This window comes from Corvus moneduloides, chromosome 4 (assembly GCF_009650955.1).
Source record: "Corvus moneduloides isolate bCorMon1 chromosome 4, bCorMon1.pri, whole genome shotgun sequence".
In the NCBI taxonomy this organism is placed as follows: Eukaryota; Metazoa; Chordata; class Aves; order Passeriformes; family Corvidae; genus Corvus; species Corvus moneduloides.
In genome coordinates, this window is record NC_045479.1 from 29,068,942 (window position 1) to 29,095,922 (window position 26,981).

A 26,981-nucleotide genomic window follows, 5' to 3' on the forward strand; every position below is an offset into this window, starting at 1 on the left:
GTGGGAAGATTTCTGATTACTCTCTAGCATGCTTTGGTATGTTGAAAGGCAGCATAGTTGGGTGGTAACACAAATACAAGCTTCCCTTAGAATGCATGTAATATTATTTTAAAGAATATTTTGGCAAAAGGATACTGTTTTCCAAGGCTGTTGAACTGTGTAATTCAAGATCAGCTCAAGTACTTGACGTAGAAACAGTAGTTTGGTGTAAGGGTTTATAGCATGTTCTAAATTTTTAAAGAAATAGGCCTTCAGTTACATCAGTCAAAACGTGATCTTTTACTCTGAGGTGACAGATGACATCAATTGGACTTTGTATATTAAGGCCTGAATACAGGGGGAAAAAACCAACAAGGGTGTTCGAAAGGAGGCTAAGGAACAAAGAACCAAATAGATAAAAATAAAATAAATTATTAAGGTAACATCTGCTGCTCTTAAACTTGGCTTATTAGTTTTGAATGTTAGTGCCACTTTAGCATGGATTTTCTCTGTGTCTCTCTATCCCAGCACATAAATTCCAGAAAGAGAAAAGCATTATGGGAACAAAGTTACTGAAAGAATGTAGTGGGAGTGGGAGGAAGGAATTAGAGGAGCTTGGCCATCTCTCTCTTCTAAAGGGATAGTGGTCCAAATTGTCCTTGAGCCTGTTGTGATAGGACAATGGGTGGTGGTTTTAAGCTAAAAGAAAGTAGATTCAGACTAGATAAAAGGAAGAAAATTTTTGTGCTAAGAGTGGTGAAACACTGGAGCAGTTTGCCCAGGAGGTGGTAGATGCTTCATCCCTGGAAAAGCGCAGTCAGGTTGGACAGGGCTCTGAGCAGCCTGGTCTACTTGAACATGTCTCTGTTTATTGCAGGGATGTTGGACTGGATGACCTTTGAGGGTCCCCTCCATCCCAAACCATTCTGTGATTCGAGCTCAACTGGACTGTTTTGAGAGTTGTGTCATCTGGTGACATTATAATAACAGGGTTCTTTTTTTCTCCCCTGAGTTTTCCAGCAAAACTGCTTCAGTACTTCTCCAAGTGAAAAACTTATTTTCAGTACAGATCTTTATTAGACCATAATAGTAAATGATGCTGAAGTAAGATTCTGTAGGGAGTTTGAGTCTATGTAGAAGCAGCAATTTAAATTTACCTTTTCATAAAACATTTTCTGTTGGTGAGACAGGTCTTAGAGTTTGGAAGCTTTATCCAGATCATTGACAGTAATAGCAATATCAGCCTTTGCAACGTGATTAACACCCAGAATGGAAAGTAGTTTGCTGTGCAAGGGTTTGGCTCACTGTCCTTGCCAAGATGAGACTGTGTAAGCATTAGGCTCTAACAGCAGAGAAGTGATAGTGTTTATAGTTTGGAAGAAATTATTTTGAAGATAAATATAAAATTTCACTTCTTTCTTCTGCCTGAGAAACAAAAGAGAGCAAATGTCTGCCCAGCACAAATATGTATTTGGAAACAGTACTCTGTACATCCTATTTGATTCTTTCACTGTTTTTTTACAGAAATTTTTTAGTAAAATATCCATCTGTCCTTACTTTGCCTTTAAAATGTAGCTTGCAGGAGGATCCTGGAGAAATTCTGCTTTTGTTGATGATATCAGTGTTGCTTGCCTGGCACTAGTCACAGTTATTTTACCTTTTTATAATTCTATTAAAAACAGATTTGGAGACTACATGTCCTTCAGGTTATGTTTCCTAATTATTCGTGTCTGGTTTAATGTTATTGATTGACATTAATACTTGTGACTCTCCAAGGTTTCTACTGGTCTGACATTTACTTGCAGATACATAGTTTAGTTTTCTTTTTTAGTGGTTTCTGTTTGTCTCCTCTACTGAGTCCAGCTGAAGTCTTGTCACTGACTCAGTTCTATATAACCTTCTGTTGTCGTTTCTTGATCTTCCTCTGGTCTCTGTTCAAGGTCCAGAAAACTTGCTTGGATACCGCCAGGTAGAGAATTGTTTATACTAAAAGCAGGTAATGTGAAGTTTGAGTAAGTGTCCTTTGATGTGCTAGACTGTTTGCTCTGGAAGGGGAGTGGCCTCTCAAACTGATTAACCGGAGTCGCCCAGATTGCATAGTGGTACTTTCGTTGTTCTGCGTAGTTTCAGAATCTGGGAACTTTTATCTGGACAGCCTCAGTTACCTGGAGGAAGAGCAGTATGTAAGATTGTGTGTAAAAGATGCACAGGGAAGAACAATCTGCTCAGGCAAAGAAAAGGAACATCAAGCGATACCAAAAGGTCTTTAGTCTCCATATCTGTTCGTCTCCACTTAGGGTTCTTGTGCTTGAGCCAACTGTGACAGTTTTGACAGCTTGATGTATGGCAGTTGCCTACGTTTTTTTACAACGGTCTTCATATGTTTAAGTAAAGAGGTACCTTTTTTCCTTTCCCCTGGCTTCTTGAATCCTGAAAAATACCTGTTGTGAGGCTGCCACCTGTTGAGACTAAATTTGGGAGCAGGATGTTGGTGCAGGAGTAAGGAGACAGAAGAAGAGTCTGCATGTAGTTTTTGTGGTGGGAATCGTAATGGCCTGAACCCACTGCAGTGGATGAAGGCACTTGTGCTTTACTTTATCTCCTATCCATTTGTTATTTTCCCGTGTCACTTTCCCTTAACAGCCCTTGCTGTTGTCCTTTATTTTGTTCACAGATTGCTTTTATTTTGGATCCCAGGTTTTGTTTAGCTGAGCTACATAGGCTTTAGGCAAAACTGCAGTTTTTCAGGCTATTTTTCTGGTGCACAACAATTCTATCCTAGTGCTCCCTGTGAGGACAGTCTTACCTTGGATTTGATGTGCACTAATGATCAGTCCTCTGCTTCTGTGGAGGTACTGAATTGGCTTAAGCAGCCTCTTGCTTTCCTCTCTGCCTCGTACGGCATACTGCCACCACCTTGTTGCCAGCACAGCTATTTGCAAAGTTGCTTGGAAAAACATATGTTAAAACTCTTCTTTCTTTCCCAGGTTGTCAACTAAATAATCATTTGCATTAAGAATAGTGTCATACGTGTCTAGTATCCTTGGCAATGGATACTGCAATGATCCATGTGTGTATATTTGGTTGACCATTAAATGGCAGCATGAACACTTCAGACAGATGTAGCAACATTTGTCTGAATGCTATAACAGAACAAGTTGGTGCCATGCTGGGACAATCTTGACTGCTATGTAAAAATTAATACAGCAGGGAAATACTGCAATTGACTTACTGTTCAGAGATTTTTTGTTACTGAGGAATCTCTGAAGTTGTACCAATGACGGGATTGGAGAAGGGAAGAAAAGAGAATAATTTGTGAGCTTTAAAAAAATACTGAATCAGAGAAGTTTATAAGTTCGAGTAAAAGATGTTCATGAATTCAAACAGATTTTTGAACTGCAGTTCAAAGATTATTTATTGCAAGAATGAATTTATTTACTGCTCCTCTGGAATTACCTTTGAAATATCTCAGTGGAGCTATTAAACTTACTCAGCCTGACGATCAGACACTGTTATAGGCTGTTGCTTCTGTCAGTAGTTGCTTTCTTAGTTGTGTCCAAGGTATTCTACCTTTCTGTTATTTCAGGAATAGTAGTTGTACCGTTGACAATATTACTATCATCAGAAATCTCTAGAAAAATAACAGAATACAGAAGAGACTGATAAATCTCATGCATTAAATGTCTCAAAAGTGTCAGTTTTATCATACCATTTTTTTCTTAATGTTTTGTTTTGTAGCTCTGTGTAATGCCTTCAGTGCATCAGATCTTCTAGGTGACCTGTTATTTGTTGGAAAAATATACATACCTGTCATCAGTACTGTAGAGGATGTTCTGTACCATGATGCTTATTGGTCTCTTAATTCACTAAGTGAAAATTCTTTCTGTGTTGCTAATATTGTTCTTTCTTAAGAAAAAAAAAATTCAAAACCAAACCCTATTGTGAAAGAGCTTGTTTTTCCTGGCTTGGTTTGTTTGGTTTTTTTTTGTCTTCTGCATGTACATAGAAGTGTAAGAGAAATGCATCCAAAGTTGTCTGTTTTCAAACCACTCATGGCTCTTTGATATTATTCTTAGGCACAGAGCTGTACATACAGTAATTATGGAAGGGTTTGATTTTACATTGCTTGATTGGCTTTACTGTCAGGACTTTCTGGGTTGCTTGATGGTGCTTTTTTGTGTTCACACTATACAGAATGTGTATAGAGGTTCAACAAGTAATAAACCAAAAATTTGACATTTGGAGGAAAAATTGGGAGCTAGAAATCTAGTTTTTTACAATAGTCTTCATTTTGTCTGCAGTCTTAACAATTTTTTTTTCCTGGGATGAGTTCTCCCTTGGTGGGTAATTTCCAGGTAGGCCATCATAAGGTTTCCTCAACACCTTCCCCAGAGCAATTAATTTCTGTTCTAAGAGAAAAAGGCCAAACTGTTTGGGTTTTTTTAATCATGTTTAGAAAATTGTACCCTTGTTCTTTGTTCATCCAAACAGCTGTGTCTTTAGTTTTTATCTCAGTTTATATTGCTCTGGTGTCTTTGTCTCTTGGTGCTTGATTCAAGAACATCGAAATAAGTTGAAAGCTTTTCATTGCCTTGGGTCTCAGGCTGTAAATAAAACTTTTTTGTTAGCACAACTAGAAGCAAATGTTGGGGGCTCTGGTGTGGGAGTTCAGATGCTTAGAGGACAGGTGGTTCTGGGCTGAGAGCTACTGGAGTTTGGGAGAAGGTTCTTTGGTATGAGTTTGTTTGATTTGGTGCCTGAATTGTGATTAAAAAAAAAAAAAAAGGCAGCCTTGAAAACTGTGCCTTTTATTGACAAAATTGCTCAGGCTCACCAAAGATTGCAGATGCTTTTCAGTCTTAGAACCAACATTGTCTTCTTGAACCTAGAAGGAATTTTCTGCTCAGTGTTTTTCCAAAGACTTGCTTGTTTGCAAGACCGAGGAAGATTGTCCCAGAAGTGATACTGCAACATTGTAAATCTGTTGCTAAAATAATCTTAGTATTAGGGAGCAGCAAGCTTTGTGTGCACAACTTTTTTTTTAGTTGGTTGGTTTTTTTTTAATTTTTTTTCCTGAAGGCTCTACTAAGGCTTTATGATTATTAATCAAAGCTCAAAAAATTACAGACATTGCTTTTGGTTTCCAGTGCTCATTACACCTTTTGAGATCTGAAGTTCTGTGACTGTCTGGTAGTATTTATGCTACATCCATGTAACCTTTTAGTTTTTGCCTTCCCCTTCAATAGAAAAGAGACTTTCAGTTTATGGGTCTGACAGCCAGTGTAGAGCTTTGCCAGTCAGCTCATTTGTTTTCTTGGCTTAAATGTCAGCCAATCTAACCAGACTCGTACTGTGTTTTTTCACTTGGCAGTTGAGAGAACAGAGCCTTTGATAATTAACGTGCAGTTATTAATCAGTATGACATATCTAATCTGGGGAGATCTATCAAATAGTACATCTCTGTTGATTTTGCTGTTTGACATTGCTTGAATCTACATGGGAGTGAATACGTCTACATTTTAAAGAATGTAAATTTGCCGTGATTACCTAAGTAAAGCTTTTTGAGTCCAGAGAAAGAAGATAAGCGTAAGATATGAAAAAAGGACTGCAAAATTTGACCTTTTGGGCAAATTTGGTGGTTTTCAGTGTTTTAAATTCTGTACCAGTTGCATAGTTAAATATGTCTATAGTAATGTTCAGTATATTTTTTTACTTAAAGAATTAATAAAAAAAAAACCAACCATGAACCCCTTTTACTAATTTCTGTCCTTCATTATTCTTTAAATGCAAAGGGATTGGGTGTTGGGGGGAGTGAAGATAAGAAAAAGTATTCATCGTCTACATTAAATTAGGACAGGGTAATTTCCATATATTTCCTCTCTTTGGAGTGGTTCTTCCAGTTGATGATCTAGATCAGGAGCTGAATATAGATGCTCTCATTCACTTAGGGAGGAGCCTATTTGCCTATATTAACTAGTAAAACTATCCTCGGATAAGAAGTTAACCTTTGTGAATACCTCTGTACCTCCAATTTTGAGTAATTGTTTGGCTGTGATTCTATAAGTACATAAAAAAGGGCTTCACTGTGAAAGTTTAGTTCCATATTAAATATTGTTCATAAGGAAAAGGCTGTGAGGGTGCTTTTGCCCTTTTTGCACTGGGGAGGTCAGACTAAGCTGTGCTATTTGACTTCACAGTTTTCTTTCATCAGTAACAAAGGCCTTGTTTGTCAGGTGTCATTATATCTGTACAATGTCAATTCTTTGACCCAATGCAGCATAAAGCTAGTAACTGTTTACGTAGCTGTGTTCCTGACAAGAGAGTCTAGTTGACCGGTTTCATGTTGTTTCCAAAGACAAAGTGTGGGAAAATGCAGTAGAAAATTTTTTTCACCGGTGTGAACAAATGTGAGTTGAGACAAGTAGAAAGAACAGATGCAATGACTAAAATTCTGTGTTTATAGTCCATTCTTGTAGAGCAGAATTGTGATTGTAAGGAGGTGCATCTGTACTTTATGTGAATTTTATGAGTGCTCAAACTGGTTGGTTGTGATCTTGGGTAAATTATCCATGTATTTCTCATTAGTGTAATTAACAGTTTGCTCTGTATTTGATGTGCGACATGCTGATGTGGTCAATAGTTGCATTTATTTTTTAAATTCAGGTAGATTGAGAACAGTTTAATATAGTGGAAATCTGGTTTTCTTTTTAGAATAAGGGGACAATATCCTTGACAGGTGTTTCCTATTTCTCTTTGTAATTAATACTGTTTGCAGCAGTCCTGAGTTTTTCAGGCCTCTCTTTCTGACACAAGGAGTTCATATGGAGTGCTGTTACCTGTTTTCTTTGATGTCTTGTGCCTGGGCTTTAGTTTGCTAGCCCATCTTTAAGGGCCATGCTGTATCCATGCTGTTGCTCATGCTGTCAGGTAGGATTTCTGATCCTTTCCTCCCACTTCAGCTGTTGTCTTACAGGTGAGTTTTCCAGAACAAGAACTGCTTTCAGATGTTTGGAAAATCCCTACTGCCTTGTAAAGCAGCCTATAAAAATAGTCAGGTTGCATTTTCAGTGTGTATCTAAGTGGAGAAGTAATTTTAAAGTGCTTAATCTCTATGTAGATGGGCCTCAATGCAATATAACTTAAGGAAATGGAAGCATCATCACTTAGACTGATCCAAAGCTAATTGAAGTTGAAGGACAGGTTCCCTTTGACTTCAAAGGGCTTTGAATCAGCAAAATCTTAGTGAGCTTTCAGTATTTGTGACCCTCCTGAAATAAACTGACTAAAATTTTAGCAGTTAAATAACTTTATTGGTTTTGAAAATTTTAACTGAATTTGTTTAAATTTACAAGGATTAAGCACACATGGTAATTGTGTATGAAAATCTTAATGTATTCCTTTTTTAACTTCCTAGAAACCAAGAGTCTGGGAAATTGAAGGAAGTGGTAGGGCTTTTGGAGAATTTTAGCCATTGGCAGTTTAAGACCTCTAAATTTTGGTGAATACATGAGTGCAGGATCTAGCTGAGTTACTGCTTTGGAATCAAAATGCTTTCATGTCTGTCTGCTATATAGCCTGGGTGTTGTGAATATATGTGTGTGCTTAAAGAGAAGTGCTGTCCTTCAGGCATCGTGGGAAGGATTGTTGTGATTCAGAGAAAGTGAGCCAGAACACACCTGTTTAAATCTAAGCTTACCTGGATCATTTTAAAAAATGGAGTTTGTTTTCGGAACTGTATTATAAAAATCACTTTTAAAAGATGCTGGGTTCAAGAAAGGGTTTAAGACTAGTGAAGTGAACTGAGTTAATGACAGTGAATATTGGAAAATAGAAAAGGTAAATTTTAGCATTGTTTTCAAGGATTAACTTACATGGGTTTTAAGAACAAAAAGACCAGTTTTTCAGGGTTAGACTGCAGATTGTTTTTAAGAAGCAGCAGTTCCTTTAATACAGTGTTGCTTCCTTTATTTCATATCGGTATAAGGATTGAACAAATATGTCTCTGCCAGCTTTTGTAGGTTGTATCAGATAATGTCATATCAGATTGCTTGTCCTCATTCTGTCTGCAGAAGACTAGAATTTGCATTAGTTGCATTCAAGTGTATGCATCTATCTACTGTGACATCTGAAATACTTGATTTGGGTATGACTTACTCAGAGTAGAGAAATTTAAAGAATAGAATAGTCAAGCCTGTGGGCTCTGTTCTAAAACTAAATATAGAAATAACTGTATTCTTCTCAAAGTTGTTAAGAATTTGGGGAAGCATTGCTTCTACATGTATATTACTAATCAAGTAACTCTGTTTTGGATTTAAACTAGATTTACTGTTAAAGGGAGAGAAGAAGTATGCATCTGCTATTAACTGGTGAAAATGAGTATCAGACAATTTGGACTTTCCTGTGAAAGTGCTGTCATTCTCAAGAACCAGTGTTAGTTTTGGATTGTATAGATCATATTTTCAAAGCTCTGATCACCTATGTCTTGTCTTAAACTTCCAAGATTGAGCAGGTTCTGCAACTTCGGCCATGAGAATAAAGAGGTCAAAAAGAAGACATGTCTAAGTGCTAGATACTAGTCAATTCTTCTTCCTTTTATTTTTTCCTCCTTTACAAATCTGAACTGGCAAGAATACTGGCACTTTAAGGGAGGAAAATTTGGTTTCGTATCGGTGAGCATCTTTTCCTTTAAAAAGCTGATATACATTTCAATAGAAGAAAACATTCCCTCACATGTGGATTCCCACTCCTCATCCTTTTTACTGTTAAATTATTTGAAAGTCAAGCCATGAATTTATTCCGAATGTTAGCAGAAATGGTACTTCATTACTCCATGAAACCCTCCCATAACAGGAGAAATGTTACAATTATAGTTAACAAAATACTTCAGGGTTTTTTTATTAGCTTGAAATTTAGAATGTGTCCTTCCAAATTTTTTACGAAACTGGCCTTTTTAGAGAAACATGGGCCGTTTTTTTCAGAAAAGTTTAAATGCAGAAATAAAACAGTTTCAAGGAAGGTCTTTAAAGCCTGGTCCTGAACTGAAAAGTAAATGTTCCCTTTGGAATGTCCTCTGAATGCAGTTTCTTAACAATAAGAATATCCTGCTTTTGAGTGAGAGAGAGCAGAATTATTCATACTATGGTGTGGCTTTATTGCACATACAGGAATGCATTAAAGGGGCAGTTTAAAAACTGCTGGCTTAACTGTATCTACAGCAGTATATTTTATTTCCTGTGTATCTGTACCCAGTGCCTGATTAATTCTGCTTTATAATAGCTGTGACTGTTTAAGATGTTAGTTAGCCTGTCTTGTAATCCACCTCTTTCTCCTTGGATGCAGCTGTTGCTTTGCAAGTGATTTTACTGTTCATCTCAGACTTTGGAGCTCATGTCCCAAAGGTCTTCTTTTATCCAACCCTAATGTGTTAGTTGCTGTCCTAAATAACCTGGTCTTGTGAAAGTTTAGCCTCTGTATGCGTTCTCCACCAGCAGCCACTTTCAGATTTGTTCTACCAATTTGTTCTCCTTTTTATTATGGAGCAGCTAAACAAAGAGTAAGTTCCACAGTTGAAATGTGTATACTTAAAGGGATGCTGTCAATATAAATGTAATCATATTTACAAATTGTTATCAAATGTGAATCTTTGGCATATTACTTCTTGCATTGCTCTGTTTAAAGGAGAACATTGAGGAAAATTTGATTTTGTGTGTGAATTACAAAGTCTGGAAGGCAAAGAAGCTCATGGGGGAAAAATTATATGAGCATTTCAGACTTAAAAGCATGCTGTGCTTGTGTTGAGCACTGCACATGTTATTCTTGGAGGCTATGAGCAGATGAACAAGTTATTGTGAAATAACATCAAGGGTGAGCTGTTCATATGGAGTAAGGAAAGACAGAATTGTGCCTCTTGTTATGCAAGGGCACACAGGTATGGCACACCACAAAGTTCACTTACCAGCTTAGACTTGTGGCAACGTGTTTATTGACCTGGACCTTTGTTAGTATGGTTTGTTTGCTTACAACTTTCCAGGGAGAAAGTGCCTTCTGCTTTGTTCCCAGTTCTGTCCTAGGGCTTGACTCTTAAGAGGAACATCCATTCTGGTCACTGTTACCAGACCCTTGCTGTCTTATTTCCTTAGGTGGGATGGTGTTTAAGAAGTGCTTTTGTGTTTTCAGAAGCACTTTCAGCATTGTCCCCTTCTTCCATTTCTGAAAAGGGCAAAATATAGAGGAGTTTGGTAAGTTTTCATCATAAAAAATTGGGCTGAAAAAGAGAAAAGGTTATAGTCTCCTGTTTCGTGCGATTAGTGACTGTGGAGGAGGCCAGAGAGCACACACAGAGCAAGTTTTCAGATGACCATTCCCTTTATTATTGGATTGTAAAACTGACAATCAAGTTAACTGTTTTCTAAAAAAAGAAAAACCCAAAGGTTCTTTTTTTTCCAAACAGAAATAAAAATTTCAAAAGTGTATGGGCATCAACCTCTGAAAACATTCTTCTTCAGTCCAGTAGACTAACCTTGCTTTAAGGATATTGTTTTAAGTATAACTTGCATATTGCCCAATTTTTCTGTAAGCCTTCCTGCATTTTTGTCAGTCAATTAAACTTCATTTTCTGATTAACTGATTTTTTCTCACTTTTTGTTGTTTATTTTTGTTTTCAGGCTTCCTTAAGCCAGACTTAATATCGATAGCATGAAAAAATTTAAGAGAAGACTTTCCTTAACCTTGCGAGGAAGCCAGACCATTGATGAATCGCTGTCTGAGCTAGCAGAACAAATGACAATTGAAGAAAACAGCAGCAAAGATAACGGTAAGTATATCTTTCACTTTGTGGAAAGTGTTAAGAATTTTGTCAGGCCCTACTCAAGTGAGCATTGCTGGGGTTCATTTCAGTTTTCACGGTTGCAGGGACTTTCTCACTAACCTTTTTTTAATTTATATTACATTCCACTGCCCTAGTTCTTTCAACAGGTTGATATGTTATTACATATTGGTTTGGTTTGCTTTGGTATTGAACTGTAGAGCTATTGGTCAAAAGCTACCTAAATTTATCTTTTTATATTGTGTCCAGCAAGGCTTATAGATGCTCTTGCAGTAAACAAACTCATTGTATGAATTTAGTAGGTCTCACATCAGCTTCATATGGCTTCAAATTCAGTCTGTTCTCAAAATCATTATTTAGTAATATGATTGACTAATTGCTTAAGCATTATGTATAAAACTGTTTACCTTACATTGGTGATGCAGTGCAGTAGTCTAAATTCTGTCATCTCTTTATGTCGCTCAGTAGTACTTCTCTTCACCAATATGAAGGTGACTAGAAGCATTCAGGATAACCAGCTTGTCTCTGATTCTTACATAAGTCTTTGGCTGATCCCATAAATGTGCTGGCTGCTGTAAAGTCCACGTTAATGATGATGCCGTTTTTGGATGCAATCTGCAGTAACAATGACTGGAAGAGGTTTTGTTGCTTATTCTGTTTCCTGGGCTGCAGCATTTAAGTCATATTTCATCTTCAATGCTGATTAGTGTTATTTTTTGCTCTGCTCATATCTAAGATTTTTCTCATTTATCAAGTGATCTGAATTTTATTTTTCTCCCACTTAACAACAGTAAAGGATTCTGAATTTTCCCACTGAAAACTGACAGGGCCGGGAAATTTGAGTGGAGGTAGAGGCAATGGAATTTGCCATGCAGATTTTTAAAACCCCATTCAAGATATGTTGCATACCGAGGTTTTGGAAGCAGAATTTACCTTTGGCAAAACAAAGCTAATAGTGTTTTTCATTTTTACCTTTAGTCCCTGGTATATTCATTGCTGTTGTCCTGTTTTTACTATGGGCCATCCCAGTATTTTGGGACACAAGGTTTATTACAACTTTTTATATGTTGATACAACAGGTCTACTCAGGAGCAACAACTGCAGTATTTTTGCACTGATACCTATTAAGTCCTTTCTGAGACACTGAGTTGTCCCACATGATTTCACTTGTATTCGCCTTTTACTGATGCATATTTTTTCAGACCTGTATATACTTCTGCAAGATTGATTTCATTATGTAAATAAGTGCTAAGAATGTTACTTTCACACTGAGAAATGAGCATGAAAAAATTGTTACCAGCATTGAGGAGGGTAGTGAACTGAGTTGCTGAATTGTTTCATTGTAAACTGAATCCAGGAAGAATAAAAAGATTTTACCTTAAACTGGACCATACCTTGGGTGCCAGCTCAAGGGACGGAGAACACAATAACTTGTTTACATAAGCATGAGCTTATGCCATCTTAAACCATCTATAAATCCATTTACAGCTTGTAATATTTATCTGAGAATTATCCCAAGCAGTAATACTTGGATGTCTGCATGCTTGTCGCCAGACTGTGACAAGCTTAACTTCTCCTAGATATTTGAAGTGTTAAAATAAATAAAACATAAAATTAAAGAAAATGCTCCTAATTGCAAATTACTTATCTAGCTTTTAGTGCTGTTTTTATTTTGCTTTCCATGGTAATTCATTGGCCAAAAGGAATCTTACGTGCTAAAATTGTGAAGACAATGTATGCTATGCTTATACATGCAAAAGGTTGTTGATGCCTTAGTACAGTCTTCTTGGATACGCTGGAGATGTTGTCGGTCCTCTTGAAAGAAGACAAAGAATATAAACTGTACTTTTGCTGTGCCTAATCTTTAATTCATCATTTTATGCCATTAAAAAAAGTTTTACTGACACTTGCTACCTTTTTCAGATTCTTCCAGAATGCAGTTATAAGTACTTGTCCTGTCTTTGATCTTGCAGAGGTGAACAGCATACTACATTGTGGATTTTTGTTTTCCTTTGTTTTTCCTTTCCAACCCTACTTTTCTTAGAAAGTAGGGTTGGAAAATGCTTGCTGCTCTAGCTAGTCTTGCTTTTCTAAAGGACACACTAGCTTTCCCACAGATGAAGATATTTTGGAAAGAGTATTTTTCAGACAGACCGCAGGGACTGGGCTTTGGGCAACAACAATTGTTGGAAAAAACAGCCAAGAAATTATTTTTCTCTTTTGGTGAAAGACCAGTTTGGTAAAGAACATTGCCCAGAAAAAATCCTTCAGTGGGCATTTAAAGAATTTTGCTTACAAAGGAGTGCTTAAATGAGAAAGGTTTGCCTTGGCATCTTACGAAATCCCAGTGCTAAAAAGCCTCTACTAATTGTAAATATCCAGCTGAGACGCATGAGAGGATGTAGTCTCTTGAAAAATATTATATAAAGTGATAGCTGCATCAAGATCTTGAAAGTACATCCTTTACTGTGATGGTGCTGATCTCAGGAGGCAGGAGTAACCATCTCCTTAGTTCTGCTTTTAAGAATAAACAGCTCCTTTACCCTGTGGAGCAGAGACACACAAATGTGCCCAGTATAACAGGTTTTGAATCTGTTCCTAAAGAAACTTAAAAAGCACTGTCTAGTAAATCAAAGGCATGCCACTATAGTAATCTACAGAGAATCAAAGTCAGGGGTACAAATAATCTTCAGAAAGTGCTTCTTCATATGTGCTTAGTTTTCGAGCATTACATCATGAACTTGAGAAATAAGAGTTGAAGGGCGTTGAAACTGTGCATTTCAGGTCAGAAGGCAAGACTAGGCCCTGAATGCTGAAGGCCTTTACAGCAGAATTTTCTTCCATTGTTACTGTCCAATTCTTTAGATTTCACTTTTTCTTTCTAGCAAATCGCACATCTTGTCTCCTGTCATTCCATGCTGATGGCTGTGTTCACTGAAGGTTATCATTTTATACATGCTAGTTTTTTTCCTTCCTGGGAAACAGCTGTGTTACTGGGTTATAGAGATTGTAGAGACTGTGTCCATAGAAGACCATATCTGTGCTGACCAGGAATCCAGACTCATCTCCATCTGATTTATATCCTGTAAAATATTTATTATAAGTTGCAGTTCAGCACTGCCGTTCCAGATGTAGATCACTTGTGCATAGTACCAGGGCCCTTTCCTTATGGTCACCTTTTGCAATAACCTGTATTGTTCAGCCCCCTGTCAAATGTTTCTTCTCCCGCAATTGCCTGTAATTTCAAGTAACTGCAGCTCCCATCCAGAGGCCCACCTTGTCATTAGCTCCAGCTTTGAGTGGGTTGTTTCAAGATTCAGAGAACAGTACTCCTAAAGTAGAACAAATTGTCCCATTTGTAGTTCACGGACATAAAGATAGATCCATAACTTTTGATTTCTTTGCAGTGCATTGATACCACTGAATCAGCTAACCTTTTGTATGCAGTCTCACTTAATACACAGCCTCCTTCATCGTGTGATGTCAGTACAATCTCAGTATGCATCACTCATCCATGAGCAGCAAAATGGGATTAGCAGGGATCAACCCATACTGTTCAATGCAGCAGCACAGAGCTGTTGCACTGAATATAGAATAACCATTGGGTTTGGGTTTTTGGAACACCATCAAATTATTTAGTGACCAGAAACATATATATATAATTAAATCTTTCTTACAAATTATATTCATCATGATTGGCTTCTGGGTGAGGAAGCGCTGCCAAATCAGGTCATAAGCCATAAAAATAGGGGGCCCAGTGAAATGCCTAATAATATATCTGAAGCCTTATGAACTGTGGACTATATGAGGTATACTTTGGGCTAGTCTTTTATCTAAGTACAAAAGCTTTTCATGGTCTCTGATGTTTCAACATATAAAAACAATTAGGTGGATTTGTTGTTTATTTTTAATTCTGCCATATTTTAATTTCTCATATTAACAGTGTGCTGGCTTGCTTTTTAAATTCTAGATTCTACCTTAATATATGAATTTAGATTAACATTAAAAATACTAAATGATAATTTTTCGATTTGGCAACTAAATTTGCTCCTGGAACTTTTGTTTGCCAATGACATACTAATGAAATTTGGCTAGGAGTAACATCCAAATCATGCATATTTAAATCCTAATTAAGTGTAAAATTTATGCAAATACTTCAAATACATTTGATCTCTAATGAAAGCAAAAAATGCAGCTGTATTGTCTAATACTATGAAGTGCATTATCACAACCTCCAAGCATGCTTTTAAAAAAAACTGCAAGATGCGTTCCAAAATACATCCACAGCTCTTGCATTAATTTATAAGTAACTTGGAAAGCATTCTATTTTGTTATGGTTGGGTTTTTTGGGTTTTTTGGTACAGAGAAATACACATGTACATAATAAACCAAAAAAGGTGAAGTTCTGATAGAAATGGCTACATGAATTTGTAAAATAATACTTATCTCCATTTGGTCTCTTTTAGCTCAGTGATGTGATCATAGGATCCAGTCTCATGAACACTTGCATAATTTTTTTGTAATTTTACAGGTGTGAGTAATAATGGAAGGATCAGCTACGGTAAAGTGCGTAAGTGTTTTTTAGGTTTAAGGCATTAATGACTAGTTAATACTCTGATAAGAGGGATGAATGTTTATAAAAATCAACACATTGCAATACTGTCTCAGAACATCCAAATGCCTTTGTAGTTTTAATCATTTCATATCATCTTCAACAGAGCTGAGAAATTTCCATTCCATCTGCTATGTATAATTCCTTGAGTGTGGAAGGAAAACAGTGTGTTGCAACATATTTTCAAGACAGTGTTCTTGAATTGAAAATATGAGCACAGAAATGCTTACTGGTAATAAATCGGTAAAATTTCTCTGTTGATGTTGGAGGAAAGTATCAGTATGAAGGTGTGGGTGGGTGAGGGAAGAAGAAATCCCCAGAATTGCTAGAGCTCATTTTAGAGCTACAGATTACTGTGAGTAATTGGCAGTTGTCACAGCTAAACACTGATCCTTGTACTGTCCCTTACACTGTACTGGCAATGTTTTTATTATAGTCTGTACGTACCCTTCTGTGCTGTGGTATACATCCATTTTTGTTATTCCTGTTCAGTATGGTTTCTCCATCCTACATACACTGCACAACATAGTGTTCTTTCTTCCCTTCTGTTTTAATTTGCTTCTTCCCACAAAACCTAGGGTCTCTGTTCATATGTGAAAGTGCTTATAAAGCAAAATGAGCATGAAAATTCAGTGCCTGAAGCATGCTGCAGAGACCCACAGTCTTGGGGGGCCTTGTGGGGGCCTTGTCCACTCATAAGTGTTTTCCTTAGAAGCAGAATGCAAGTTCAGCAGGAGAACACAATGTTTAGATGCAGAAGTGGACTCTCTAAATACACCAGATTTCAGTTAGTGTAGGCTCACTGATGGATGTGCAGAGATTTGTTCTCAAATGGTATTCAGATGGAGTTGTTAAGTACAGAAAAGTAAAATACACATAACTAGCCAACACAATTTATTTCTGAAAGTAGGACTAAAAGGAGCCAGATCCTGTTTCCTGGTTTGGTTGGCAGTGTGGTCTCACAGATGTTTGCACTGGGAGTTGTATGTGTGGATGCAAGGATAGAGGCCAGGGATACTTGCATCTTGGCTGTGGTATTGACTTGCATTAATGAAATTGTAGCTGAAAAATTTTTCTGAAGGATTTGGTGTAGTGTGATGCCTTCTGCAGTTACAGTTTTAAACTGATGGTGTGTTATGCTTATCTGATTTGAGGTACAGAACTACCATGCCTACGTTCCAGTACAGGTTCTGATGGCCAAAAAGATTATCTGAGAATTATCTTCTAAGCAGTATGAAATACATAAATCTTAAATGCGGGGCTTTGGTTTTGAATGTATTTCACTTGATTGTGATCTTTATGATTTTGGTACCCAGACTGAAGGCAAAACCTCACTCTGTATGAAGTCAACTTTGAAAGGTTTTTTGTAGTGTTTTTTAGATGTCTTGATCTCATTCTTTGCCTGGTGTATTTATAGTTTGGTTTTGTGCATTGTTTTTGTAGTTCAAACAGACAGAAAAAGTTCTGTCCTTTCTGTCTCAAATTAAAAAAAAAAAGTTTCTAGGACGTTACAGTGCCATTTTAATAATTGAGGTACTTCATTTCTCCGAGGAAGCTGAAGGCTGAGTTTCTTCAGGGTTATATTAGCATATTTTTTCAAATGTTCTACCAATATTTTTTGCCTTGTGTTGTCCAGGTGAAGAATATTTGCTCTGGAATGACTGCTGTACTCAAATGGATTAATTTGACCAGTGGGAGGAAACCCTTGAAGTTCTGCCAAGTTTTTAAAATCTTAATATTCAATAGTTTGAAGATTTCATCTTATTTTTTAATGAAAAATACTGGTTTAAGTGGTATTGAGTGGTTGCTCTGTTTTTACAGTGACTTAATATTTTCCTGAGTATCACATAACAGAATCTTAGGAAACAACCCCATAAAATAATCTGTAAATACACAGTGTTTTGTAGTGTTCCTCATCCAGCTCCTGGAGAGTACAATATAGCAAGTGTATTGCTGCTTTGGGTTATTTAAATGTATCTTTTATGGCAGCTGTCACCTGCAATCAACTAATTTTACTGAGTGGGTCTGACTGCCTTACAGCAGTGTAATTAAATATTATACAGTGCAGCATGCCAGCTCTGAAATATCAGAAATTCACCTGCTTGCATTCTACATTTTCTGAAGAAATAAAGGGCTCTTGACAACAGCCTCTTCAGCAGTTGTTCGAAATATTTTGTATTCCAAGTCCAAAAAAAGTCAGGTTTTATTATGTAAAAACTGAGTAATCATTAGCAGAGCCTAACATTCAGATCAGGTAAATGAATGTGTAGTTAATGATGCTGAAATATGATTAAGCTGTATGACAGTAGCATTTGAGAAGCCTACATAAATAAACTTAAAAGGTTGTGATGATGCATCACAAGCTTCATGAACGCAAAGCTGTTCAAAGAATGAATATGTAGTTTCACAAACGTAGATTTTTGACACTTTTCTGTTCTCTGTCAAATTGGAAATGATAAAAAACAGCCTTGGAAGTTTTCTGGAGCAAGGGTGAGGTCAAGGTGGTGGAAAAGAAACTAAATAGAGTCCTGTCCTATAAAAACCAGTAGTGGATTCTCAAGACATTTAGTGAGATTTTGTTACACTTGAGCCAGTCCAAAGTCAAGTTGCAGTTAAAAGTGTAAAGTGAGGTTCTGCCTCCACGCTTTTGCCAGCAGCTGTGCTGTGTATACCCCATGGAGATCTAGTTCAGAAACCTAAATCAAAATTGCACTTCTTTTTTGTTGGGGGTTGGTGGGGGGTGGACCTTGAGCCGCATTTTTGGTAGAACCAGTGAATTGTGGCAGGCACAAAGATTCATCCTTACTTAGAATATGGAACATGCCTGGGTTCAATCCCCATTCTGTACCCAAATCAGTAATCATAAATGCTAAGTCTCCAATATTTCTTACTTTGACTAGAAAATCTCCACATGTGTATTTTAGTTTTATTTATATGAAGTTAAAATATGTATTTATATGGTTTACATGTCCAGAATGGATAGTGGTTGTGGAATCAAGCATTTTTTTGCAGACATACTCAGCTCTGTTTCATTTAAGGGAAAATGCCACCTTGTATGACTGCGATTTTAGTTCTTTATTAAAGCTAGTTGAATCAAATTTCATTGCAAAATTTAGGTAGTGAAATCTGAAAAACAGCTTGGTCTCTGTCAAATAGTAGAGATTCTCACAGGACATAAAAAAAGGAAGAGTTAGGTGAGTACATGAAAATATATATTCATAAAAAGTGTTTTAAAATGCATTTACATTCCTAATGAAAACACTTTCTTTCTTTAATCCACCAGCTGACTGACGTGTGACAGTATGTCAGTTACTGAGACCATGCAAAGAAATGCCAGGCAATTCTGCAGGCTCTCTGGAGCTCAGCTTAAGTAAATCCAGTTAAGTAAATCCAGCACAGGAAAAAGGTGATAGTGTGGGTCTTTGTTATCATAGATGGATGAGGAAAAGAAACATTGTGGATTAATTGAAAAATGGCTTAACTCGGAAGTAATTTGAGGTCAAGGTTTGTGGTTAATTTAAATTGCAGTTAAAGGCAGAAGAGGAAGCATCTTTATAAAATTGTTGGGTTTAGTTAATTCCTCGGCCAGGTGTCTTGTTTATACACACTGCTGTTCTAATTGTTATGGCAGTTTTCATAATTACGAAGTAAAAAAAAATTCAGTTCCACTTATGTTCAAACATAAATTTATTCCACTTTACAATTGAATAATTTCAGTGGTTCATTTGAGTTGCTTTCTGGTTTCTTATGTTTGTTAGCATTGGTGTTGGCATTATTTCAAACTTAGCAAAGCAGTGGTACCTTACTGGGTACAGTGTTTTCCTAAAATATATGTGTGTATTCTAAAACATTCCATCATCTAGAAACTTATAATCATTATTAAGCCAGGCTGATTGCATTTTGAACTGTGTTTTCTTTGAATAGTGCTGTTGTATTTATTTTGGGTTATGCCAATAGTAACAGAAGTTTGAATGACAGAATGTGAGAAGTACAAGAAAATGCTCCAGATTATATAAAGGGTTAGCTCAGCACTCACCAAACTTGAAAATCAAGTAATACAACAGTGCACAGTCACCATGCATTGCTCAATTTCAAACCCTGCTGAAGGTGCAAGGTTAAGCCAGATGATGTGGATGTGGCATTTAAAAAAAGGGATATGCATTTTTATAGATACAAAACAAATGTGCACATCTAGGTATACTTTATTAAAGGGTGTCTATTGCAAGAATTTTTCAGGGACATTGAAAAAAAATCCATGTGGTCATCCTGTACATCAGTATAATATTTATAACTATTCTCATTGAGAATGTTGTTTAACCTTTTTCACACTTAAAGACTAGATTTGCATGATAGCTTAGTAGGCTGCCTAAGAAATGTAAGGGTTGAAATGGCATTCCTTGAAAGACGAGTCCAAGATTATATGATGGTGTAGCCAAAATAAGAAGAGACTATAATAAAAACTGATGAAATACAATTTAAAAAGACCACTGAGAAGTCTGTGTTTCAGCTTGTTTTCCATACCAGTTTATCAGTTTGGAGTTACAGATGATAGAGTAGGGTGAGGAAAGAGAGCTAAATGATTAATAAGACCCGTATTGGAATGGTTGTGCCAGCGAAAGCCAGCACAAGTGAACAGCCACTGCAGAAGTCTTGTGCTGTAAGGACAGCTGGAGTTGTGCCTGTCTGTTCTCCAGACTCTGAGGATGACATTTTAGGGCAAGTCTAAGATTAGAGCCAAAAGTACAATATCATTTCCCCAGTGTATTGTATCAGTTTCTAGCTCAGAGACTTCCTGAACTAGGCAAGTCTCTGTGTGGTTAGTAACCCTGAACAGATTGCTTGTTCAGTCTCCCCTTGAGTCTTGGAGGTTCTGGTAGTTGTAACATCCTGTGGTGAGGAGTTTCCGCAGAAGAATCATTTTGTGTGCAGTATGCAACCTGCCATGGCTGGCTTTTTCACTCTTGTGCTGAAGGAGGTGGTGGATGCAGCGAGTTCCCAGGTGTCCTCTTCAGCCCTCAACTGAGTCCGTGGATTGTATCATGCTTCTATTGTTTTAATCTATATGAGAGTGGAAGATGAGAGCTGTGCATGATCTCAAAATGCAGTAGATCCATACACTTGCACAGTGAATTTTCTAGTGGTTTTTTACTCACCTGTTAATTTCCATCATTCATTTTGCCTGTGGCTGAATATTAAACCAATAGCAACATATGGTTACTGAGTTATGTTTACCAAGTACAGTGACACTAATGTAAAGGATGTTTGTGAGTTTTATATGGGGGAAACATTTTTTTAAAGACAAATCAAACTTATAATCACAGAAATAAAATTATAAGAAGCAGTTTTTATAGATGTATATAGTAAAGGCATTTAACTTTTACAGTTTAGATGTATTTTCAAGCCCAGACAGTTGACTTAACTCACATCTTAAAACTGCAGTGTTATACTTTAAATATAGTGATTCAACGTATTAATAATTCTGGAAAAAATGAAGTGAATTAAAGGAAATTGTAACTTCAAAAGAAGTACTTGTGGGTCTTTGGAGAGAGAGAGAGAGAGAGTTAAGTAGTTGTTTCAAAAGCACTTTATTTAAATCTTGTATCTCATAAATGCATGAAAACTGTAATAAAGAGTCTTGTAAATTAATTTCCAGCAACAGTTTGCTTGATGATCTTCAATATTTGTTCCAGCTCTTGGCTGTTAACAGTCGCATTTGCAGGGAGGAGGTAATATAATGCAGAATTCATGCAACCATTTCTTTAGAAGTTCCTAGCATACAGCAATGCACACTGAATTGTTTGTAACAATTCTTCAACAATACTTTTCCGAACCATAAGCCCGTACCTTATACCATCATATGCCATACGATCCCTCATTTTGGTAAATTAATGTGTATCAGGATTTTAAACCCCTATTTATAAGCAAGCAGGATTAATACTCGTCTTAGTCAGAAATACAGTGTCATGTGAGTGTTTTTTTAACCTTCGCTTCATTGTCTGCCAGCAGTTATGCCTGTCCTACTACATAACCTAAATTATTGTTGCAAAATTTTATAATGGGCTCCACAATTTAGTACAGTACTTAGGACAGTGAAGGAAGGTAGTAGTTGTCTATGATGACAAAAGTTATTTCTGTGTAATTGGATCTTATTATATCAACCATTTTTCTTTCATTTTTATATAAATTTACTTAATAGTGTGATCTGTATTTATCCTTATATTTGAGCTGAACTTTTCATGTGTTAGGATATTTTAGGAATTTTGTTTTAAACTGTAAAATATGTACAAATGTACCAGTGCCATGAGGAAAACAAATTTTTTAAATAATCATCTCTGTGCATCACACTGTCATGTTACTAATGAACATAAAACCCAATCTCTACATAGACATTTGGTGTATTCATAAATGCTGGCCTCTTTTGTGTACTTCACAGTTCATGAAGGTAGATTACTTTTAGCATGAATAGACAAAAGCCATAACATGCAAGGTACTATTCATTTGTGCACCAGCACACATTAACTCAGTGTGAGGTGTTTAGACTCGAAACTTTATCAAATTCAAATCAAATTAGCAAGAAAGTTGGAAAGCAAAAAGCAGATGTTAACTTACCAAATGCAGTAGTTGTGCTGAAGGTGGACCTGTGTCCTGTCATGTGGAAGTAGTAATAGATTGTATTAAAAATTGCTGAGGAATTTGCTGCCTGCTGCCTTAGGATAAATCTGCTGTTGAAGGCATGCAACAAGGAAGCTGGTACCACTTAAGTCAAAAGGGTGATGCAAACTATTAGAACAGAAATAAGCATTTGGGGTAGAGATGTGCAGAGGTCTGAAGACCCTGGTCATACTTCACAAACATATACACAGATGTATGGTGTATTTTTCCTCATGTTCACCCGCTCTGAAGCTGTGTTTATCAAGGATGCAGGCAGGTTTGTAACAGTGCTGACATGTCCTTTCTGTTTTCTGCCTGCAGCATGTTTTTTTCCCAGGGCTTTTGTTTTTTTCCCTGCAGCAGCTGAGTTAATGTTTCTTGGGTTTTTGTCTCACTGTGTTATTCATGTTTATATGCAAAAATTCCTTGCATAATTATTTCTTAAGGTCACTGACCTGTCCTTGGGTAATTCTGTCTGTGTACTTCTGTCTCTGCTTCAGACTAATCGTAACGATGTATCTAGAAGGTTTTTGTGTTTGTGGGGAGGGAGGGGGTTCCCTTCAGGATCCTGTTTCCCTTAGGTTATTAGGCATTTGTTGCTGTTCCTTCTCTTCACCATTGAAATTCTGCTTTCCATAAAATATGTTCTCCTAGCTGTATTATTCTTACTACCTTTTGTGGAGCTGAAAGCAGGATTTTGGGGTCCCTGCATGTGGGAATATAAGTTGGAGTGGTGAAATAGCATCCCAGAGTGCTCCCTGTCCCAGGAGGCATGAGTGAAGCTCTGAGCACACCCTGGGAGCAGTGCCTCTGGTGGGTGCTGCTCCATTCAGTAGCACTCATGCTGCAGTTGCTCAGTGCATGGCTGCTGCCTTTTCTGTCTTCTGAATAATACTAAACATTAATCCTTTATGTTAACAAGAATCAAGTAATGGAAGAGTAAAATTACTTGAATCTCAGCTGTGCTTTGGGCATAGCTTCTGTTCTTTTCTGTAGTATAGGGACAGTGCTTGCATGTAGCTGCCAGATGACTCTGATCCCATTTTCTGAAGTGAGAGTATTTCATCTTTATTTCTGTATGAATGACTCCACTGGTGGTTCTGCTAAGTCCACTGCCGAGACAGTCAATGCAAGTGGACATCTGGTTTGCTTCTTTTGGGGGTAAAAAATGTCCTCATGTTTTTAGAGTTAGCCTGCTTCTAGGACCGTGTCGATCCTTGAGGGCTAGTCCATGTGTGAGGAGTCGGGTTGCTGAGGGAACATGAATACTCAATTTCTGTGCACACTTGTAAATAAGATTTAAAAATTTCCAAGTTTCATTCTTTTAGAAAGTTCTTATCAATGATAATAACTTTTTAAAAAAAACTCTGTGAACCATCTGAAACACAATCCAGTAGAAAGTCAAAATAAAGAATTGAACACTTAATTTTTCTGATACCCTGTAAGTTAATAACCTTAATTATGGCATGACAGGTCTGGGAGGTATAGACAGGTACATTTACTTCTAAAGATGTCCAATAGCAAGGCCTTGGTAGTAGTGACCTGTGAGAATTCTGAGAGGGAGAATATTTTCAAAGGCTTACAGTTGATTTTGCTCATCACAGTTGATCTAACAGCTGTCCTGTTTAAAAGTAAAGATGAAACATTGTGCAATAAGACAGAAGAAAATAATTAGTGTTCTGGTTTTATTGATGTTCTAAGACTGGATATTCAGGGCATTTACTCGTCCAGCAGCAAAGTGACAGGATTTAGTAAAGTTAAATTTGGGTAACGCTTACTGCCATGTTTCGTACTTTTTTGTTAATAGAGAAATGGCCGTAGTATGATGGTCTGCTGTTAGCATGAAAGATAATCGTACCAGACTGGTGATTTCCTGTTTACTAATTCTTTTTTTTCTTTCTTTTTTTTTCTTCTGGCATGTTCCTGACAATCCTGCTTGCTTGTGGCAATGAATATTTTGATCCCTGTGAATTGTAGAACCTATTGTGAAGAATGGCAGGCCTCCAACGTCTCACAGCATGCACTCATTTCTCCACCAGTACACGGGATCTTTCAAGAAGCCCCCTTTACGGAGACCACACAGCGTCATAGGGGGCAGTCTCGGCTCTTTCATGGCAATGCCCAGAAATGGGAGCAGATTAGGTAATTTCCTACATTGTTTGTTTAAATTGATTTTTCTGTGAAAAAAAATGTTTGTATGGATTTGTAGCAAGAGGTACAGATATTCTAATGCTTTATTAAATCTCTGAATATGCAGTAATTTTTTCTGGAGTTTGAGAAATTTGGTTTTAAGGAACTGAATGTCTCTTAAGATTTTCAGGAAGAAAGCAATTAGAAAAACACACAGAAATCACCCATTAATTTTTGACAAGTTACAAAAGTAACAAAATAGTCTTTCTTAGTACTTTGCAAGGAACTAATGTATCCGTCTTAGTTAAGCATTGGCAAGAATGTAATACCAAAAAAAACAAGAGGATAATCATCCTGTATGTGAGATTTTAAAAAAAACTGGTGTATCGCTTCGCATTATTACAGAGAAAAAAAATGTTTCTGTCAGTGACAAATTAAGGCCACTCAACTATAATTATGTTTTTGTTGTGGTCCTGAGCTATATTTGTGCTTCCATGAAGCAAATAAGTTATGAAATATTTTTTTCTTCTTCAAGTAATTTATCATGTTGCTGCCTCCAGTCACCATTAATGTTTTATCCTGCTTTTATGTTATTTTAAATTATGCTTAATTAATTGACACTAGAAAATGAGAGCAAGTCACAGCTTAATAAGAGTTTTATTATTTTTTCAATCTCCTGCCCTCCTTTAGAAGTGTGATAAACTGATCTTCAAGATTAAGCTGTGAATCTTCAAGATAGTAGTCAAACCACTTATATCCTCCTCTGGTGTAATACCACTCATCTTGTTCAAAACCATGCCTTTTGCTGTTTGAGTTACCATTCAAACTGCGTAAAGACTTATATCCTTTTGAATTTACTGTAGCAGCTGTTGCTGTCACACAAGAAAATAGGTTTTAGTATGCACGGTTTGACTACGACATCAATTTCTGATTTCACTCAAGTCCTGTACACAGTATTTGCTTTTTCATTTTTGCCAAGCCAAGCTTTAGTTAAGTTGCCAAGAATCTAACAGGAAGAGAGAGTTTTAAAAAAAAATTAATCGTATACTTAGAGAAATCTGTGTTTAGGAATATGTAGTCTGTATGGATTATTTGTCAAGCTAGATATGTGTAAACTAAGTACAGGAGCAGCAAAGATGTTTTTGAGTACAGAGATGCCTGTACTCTCTTAATTGTGCGTTGCCTTTAACAACAATTTGTAATTTTTTTGAAGTAGTATGGAATACATGTACAGAATGTATTGTGGAATCACAGAATGGTTTGGGTTGGAAGGGACCTCAAAGATCATCTAGTTCCATCCTCTCTGCCATGAGCAGGGACACCTTCCACTGGGCGTGGTTGCTCTGTATTTGTATGCTAAACCCCTCTTTTTGCTTTGGATATGATAATGTCTTATTTTTTAGTGCCTTATTTGATGGAAATACAAGCTACCTGTACATGTTATCTAGTGGTAAAAAACAGGAGTACAAGTATGTGCAAGCATAATTCCTCTTTCTGCTCCTTTTTCACATCTTTCTTTCTTTCTTCTGTTCCTGCCATATGAGAATGGTTATTACTCATCAGGAAGCTGAGGTTTTCCCTGTTGGAATAATGACATCAGAAACAAAACGGTCGAATATGCTGCACTGCATGAGACTTTTATTTTCTTTGCTTTCTTCATCCACCCTCTTTTCTTTGCAGTTTTTCCTCTATTTCATAGGTAGAAAAAGGGTATCAGAGAGATGTCCTTGAAATACCACAAAATCATGGCAGGTAAAAGGATGGTTATTTGGTTAAAGAAAACCAGATTAATCTGAGACCTGCTACAAGTGCATCTTTATGCTGCCTGTGTTTGAATGAGATTATCAATATAAAAATCGATTGAGGAGCCCCAAGGTGTTTTGGAGTTTTGTTTGCTTTTTGAGCATTGAACTTGAGTTTCTGGAGTTGTGGTAACATGTACAATCCCAAAATACCTTAGAAAGTAATTTCTACTTGGAAATTCTCTGTTAGCTTTGTTTTGTAAAATGCTGTGTAAAGGAAAAATTTTTGAACTGTGCCTTTGTTTAAAAGTTTTTAGCAATTTTTAAATTTAGTGTTCAGTTACCAGGATGATTTTAAATAGCAGAGGTGTTTCTCAGGCCAAACTGTAAAACTACTGAATGAGGGTTTAGCTGACGGATTTTTTTAGTTGACTTGTATCTGTACAGCTTCTACAGTCTTGTACCTCTGGAAGCATTTAACTGCTGCAGTCCCCGACAAAGCCAGAGCTAATAAACCTTTTTTGGACCTGACCTGGCTGAATGAGGAGCAAATCTGATTGTCCTTGTTCCATATTCATATTAATGCTGCCTCTGGGGAGGCTGCTGGAATGTGCAGAGCTAACTGAAGCTGGTCCTCCTGGTGAACTGCAGTTAACGGCCAGGAGAGAGTTAATCCTTGCTTTTTCCAGTTACGTTGATACAGTCATGGAGAAGTTTTGTTTCATTGTCATAAATATTAGTTGAAAGGAATGATGTTTCCATACACCTTTCATAGTTCAGTAATGGTAACAGCAAAGGCAGTTTCTCACTATGGCCTTCCTCAGTTTGCATTATATTATCAGCGAAACTAATCGTACAATGTAGACACTTCATAGAAATTAAGCTTCAGAAAAGTGCACCTTGGAAGAAATCCATTATGCAAGTCACATGATTATTCTTGTAATAATTTGAAGTAAGGTGGAGAGATCATGCAGTCTGACTCAGTACTAATTAGTGACTTTGATTATGGCTCACTTGGAGGAGTTCTCATTTGCTGTGCTGT

The 26,981-nt window shown here is 36.9% G+C and overlaps 1 protein-coding gene across 2 annotated transcripts in view; it reads left to right on the forward strand.

Moving 5' to 3' along the window:
- CDK17 (cyclin dependent kinase 17) overlaps positions 1-26,981 on the forward strand; it is a 92,208-nt gene that overhangs the window by 26,906 nt on the left and 38,321 nt on the right. The window contains exons 2-4 of one of the 2 annotated variants that reach the window (XM_032107691.1): positions 10,644-10,792; positions 15,336-15,374; positions 24,045-24,209. In XM_032107691.1, coding sequence (XP_031963582.1) covers positions 10,675-10,792; positions 15,336-15,374; positions 24,045-24,209 — 322 coding nt within the window. In that variant the 5' untranslated portion in view covers positions 10,644-10,674. The remainder of the gene's footprint in view (positions 1-10,643; positions 10,793-15,335; positions 15,375-24,044; positions 24,210-26,981) is intronic. The other variant, XM_032107692.1, reaches the window with a different exon arrangement.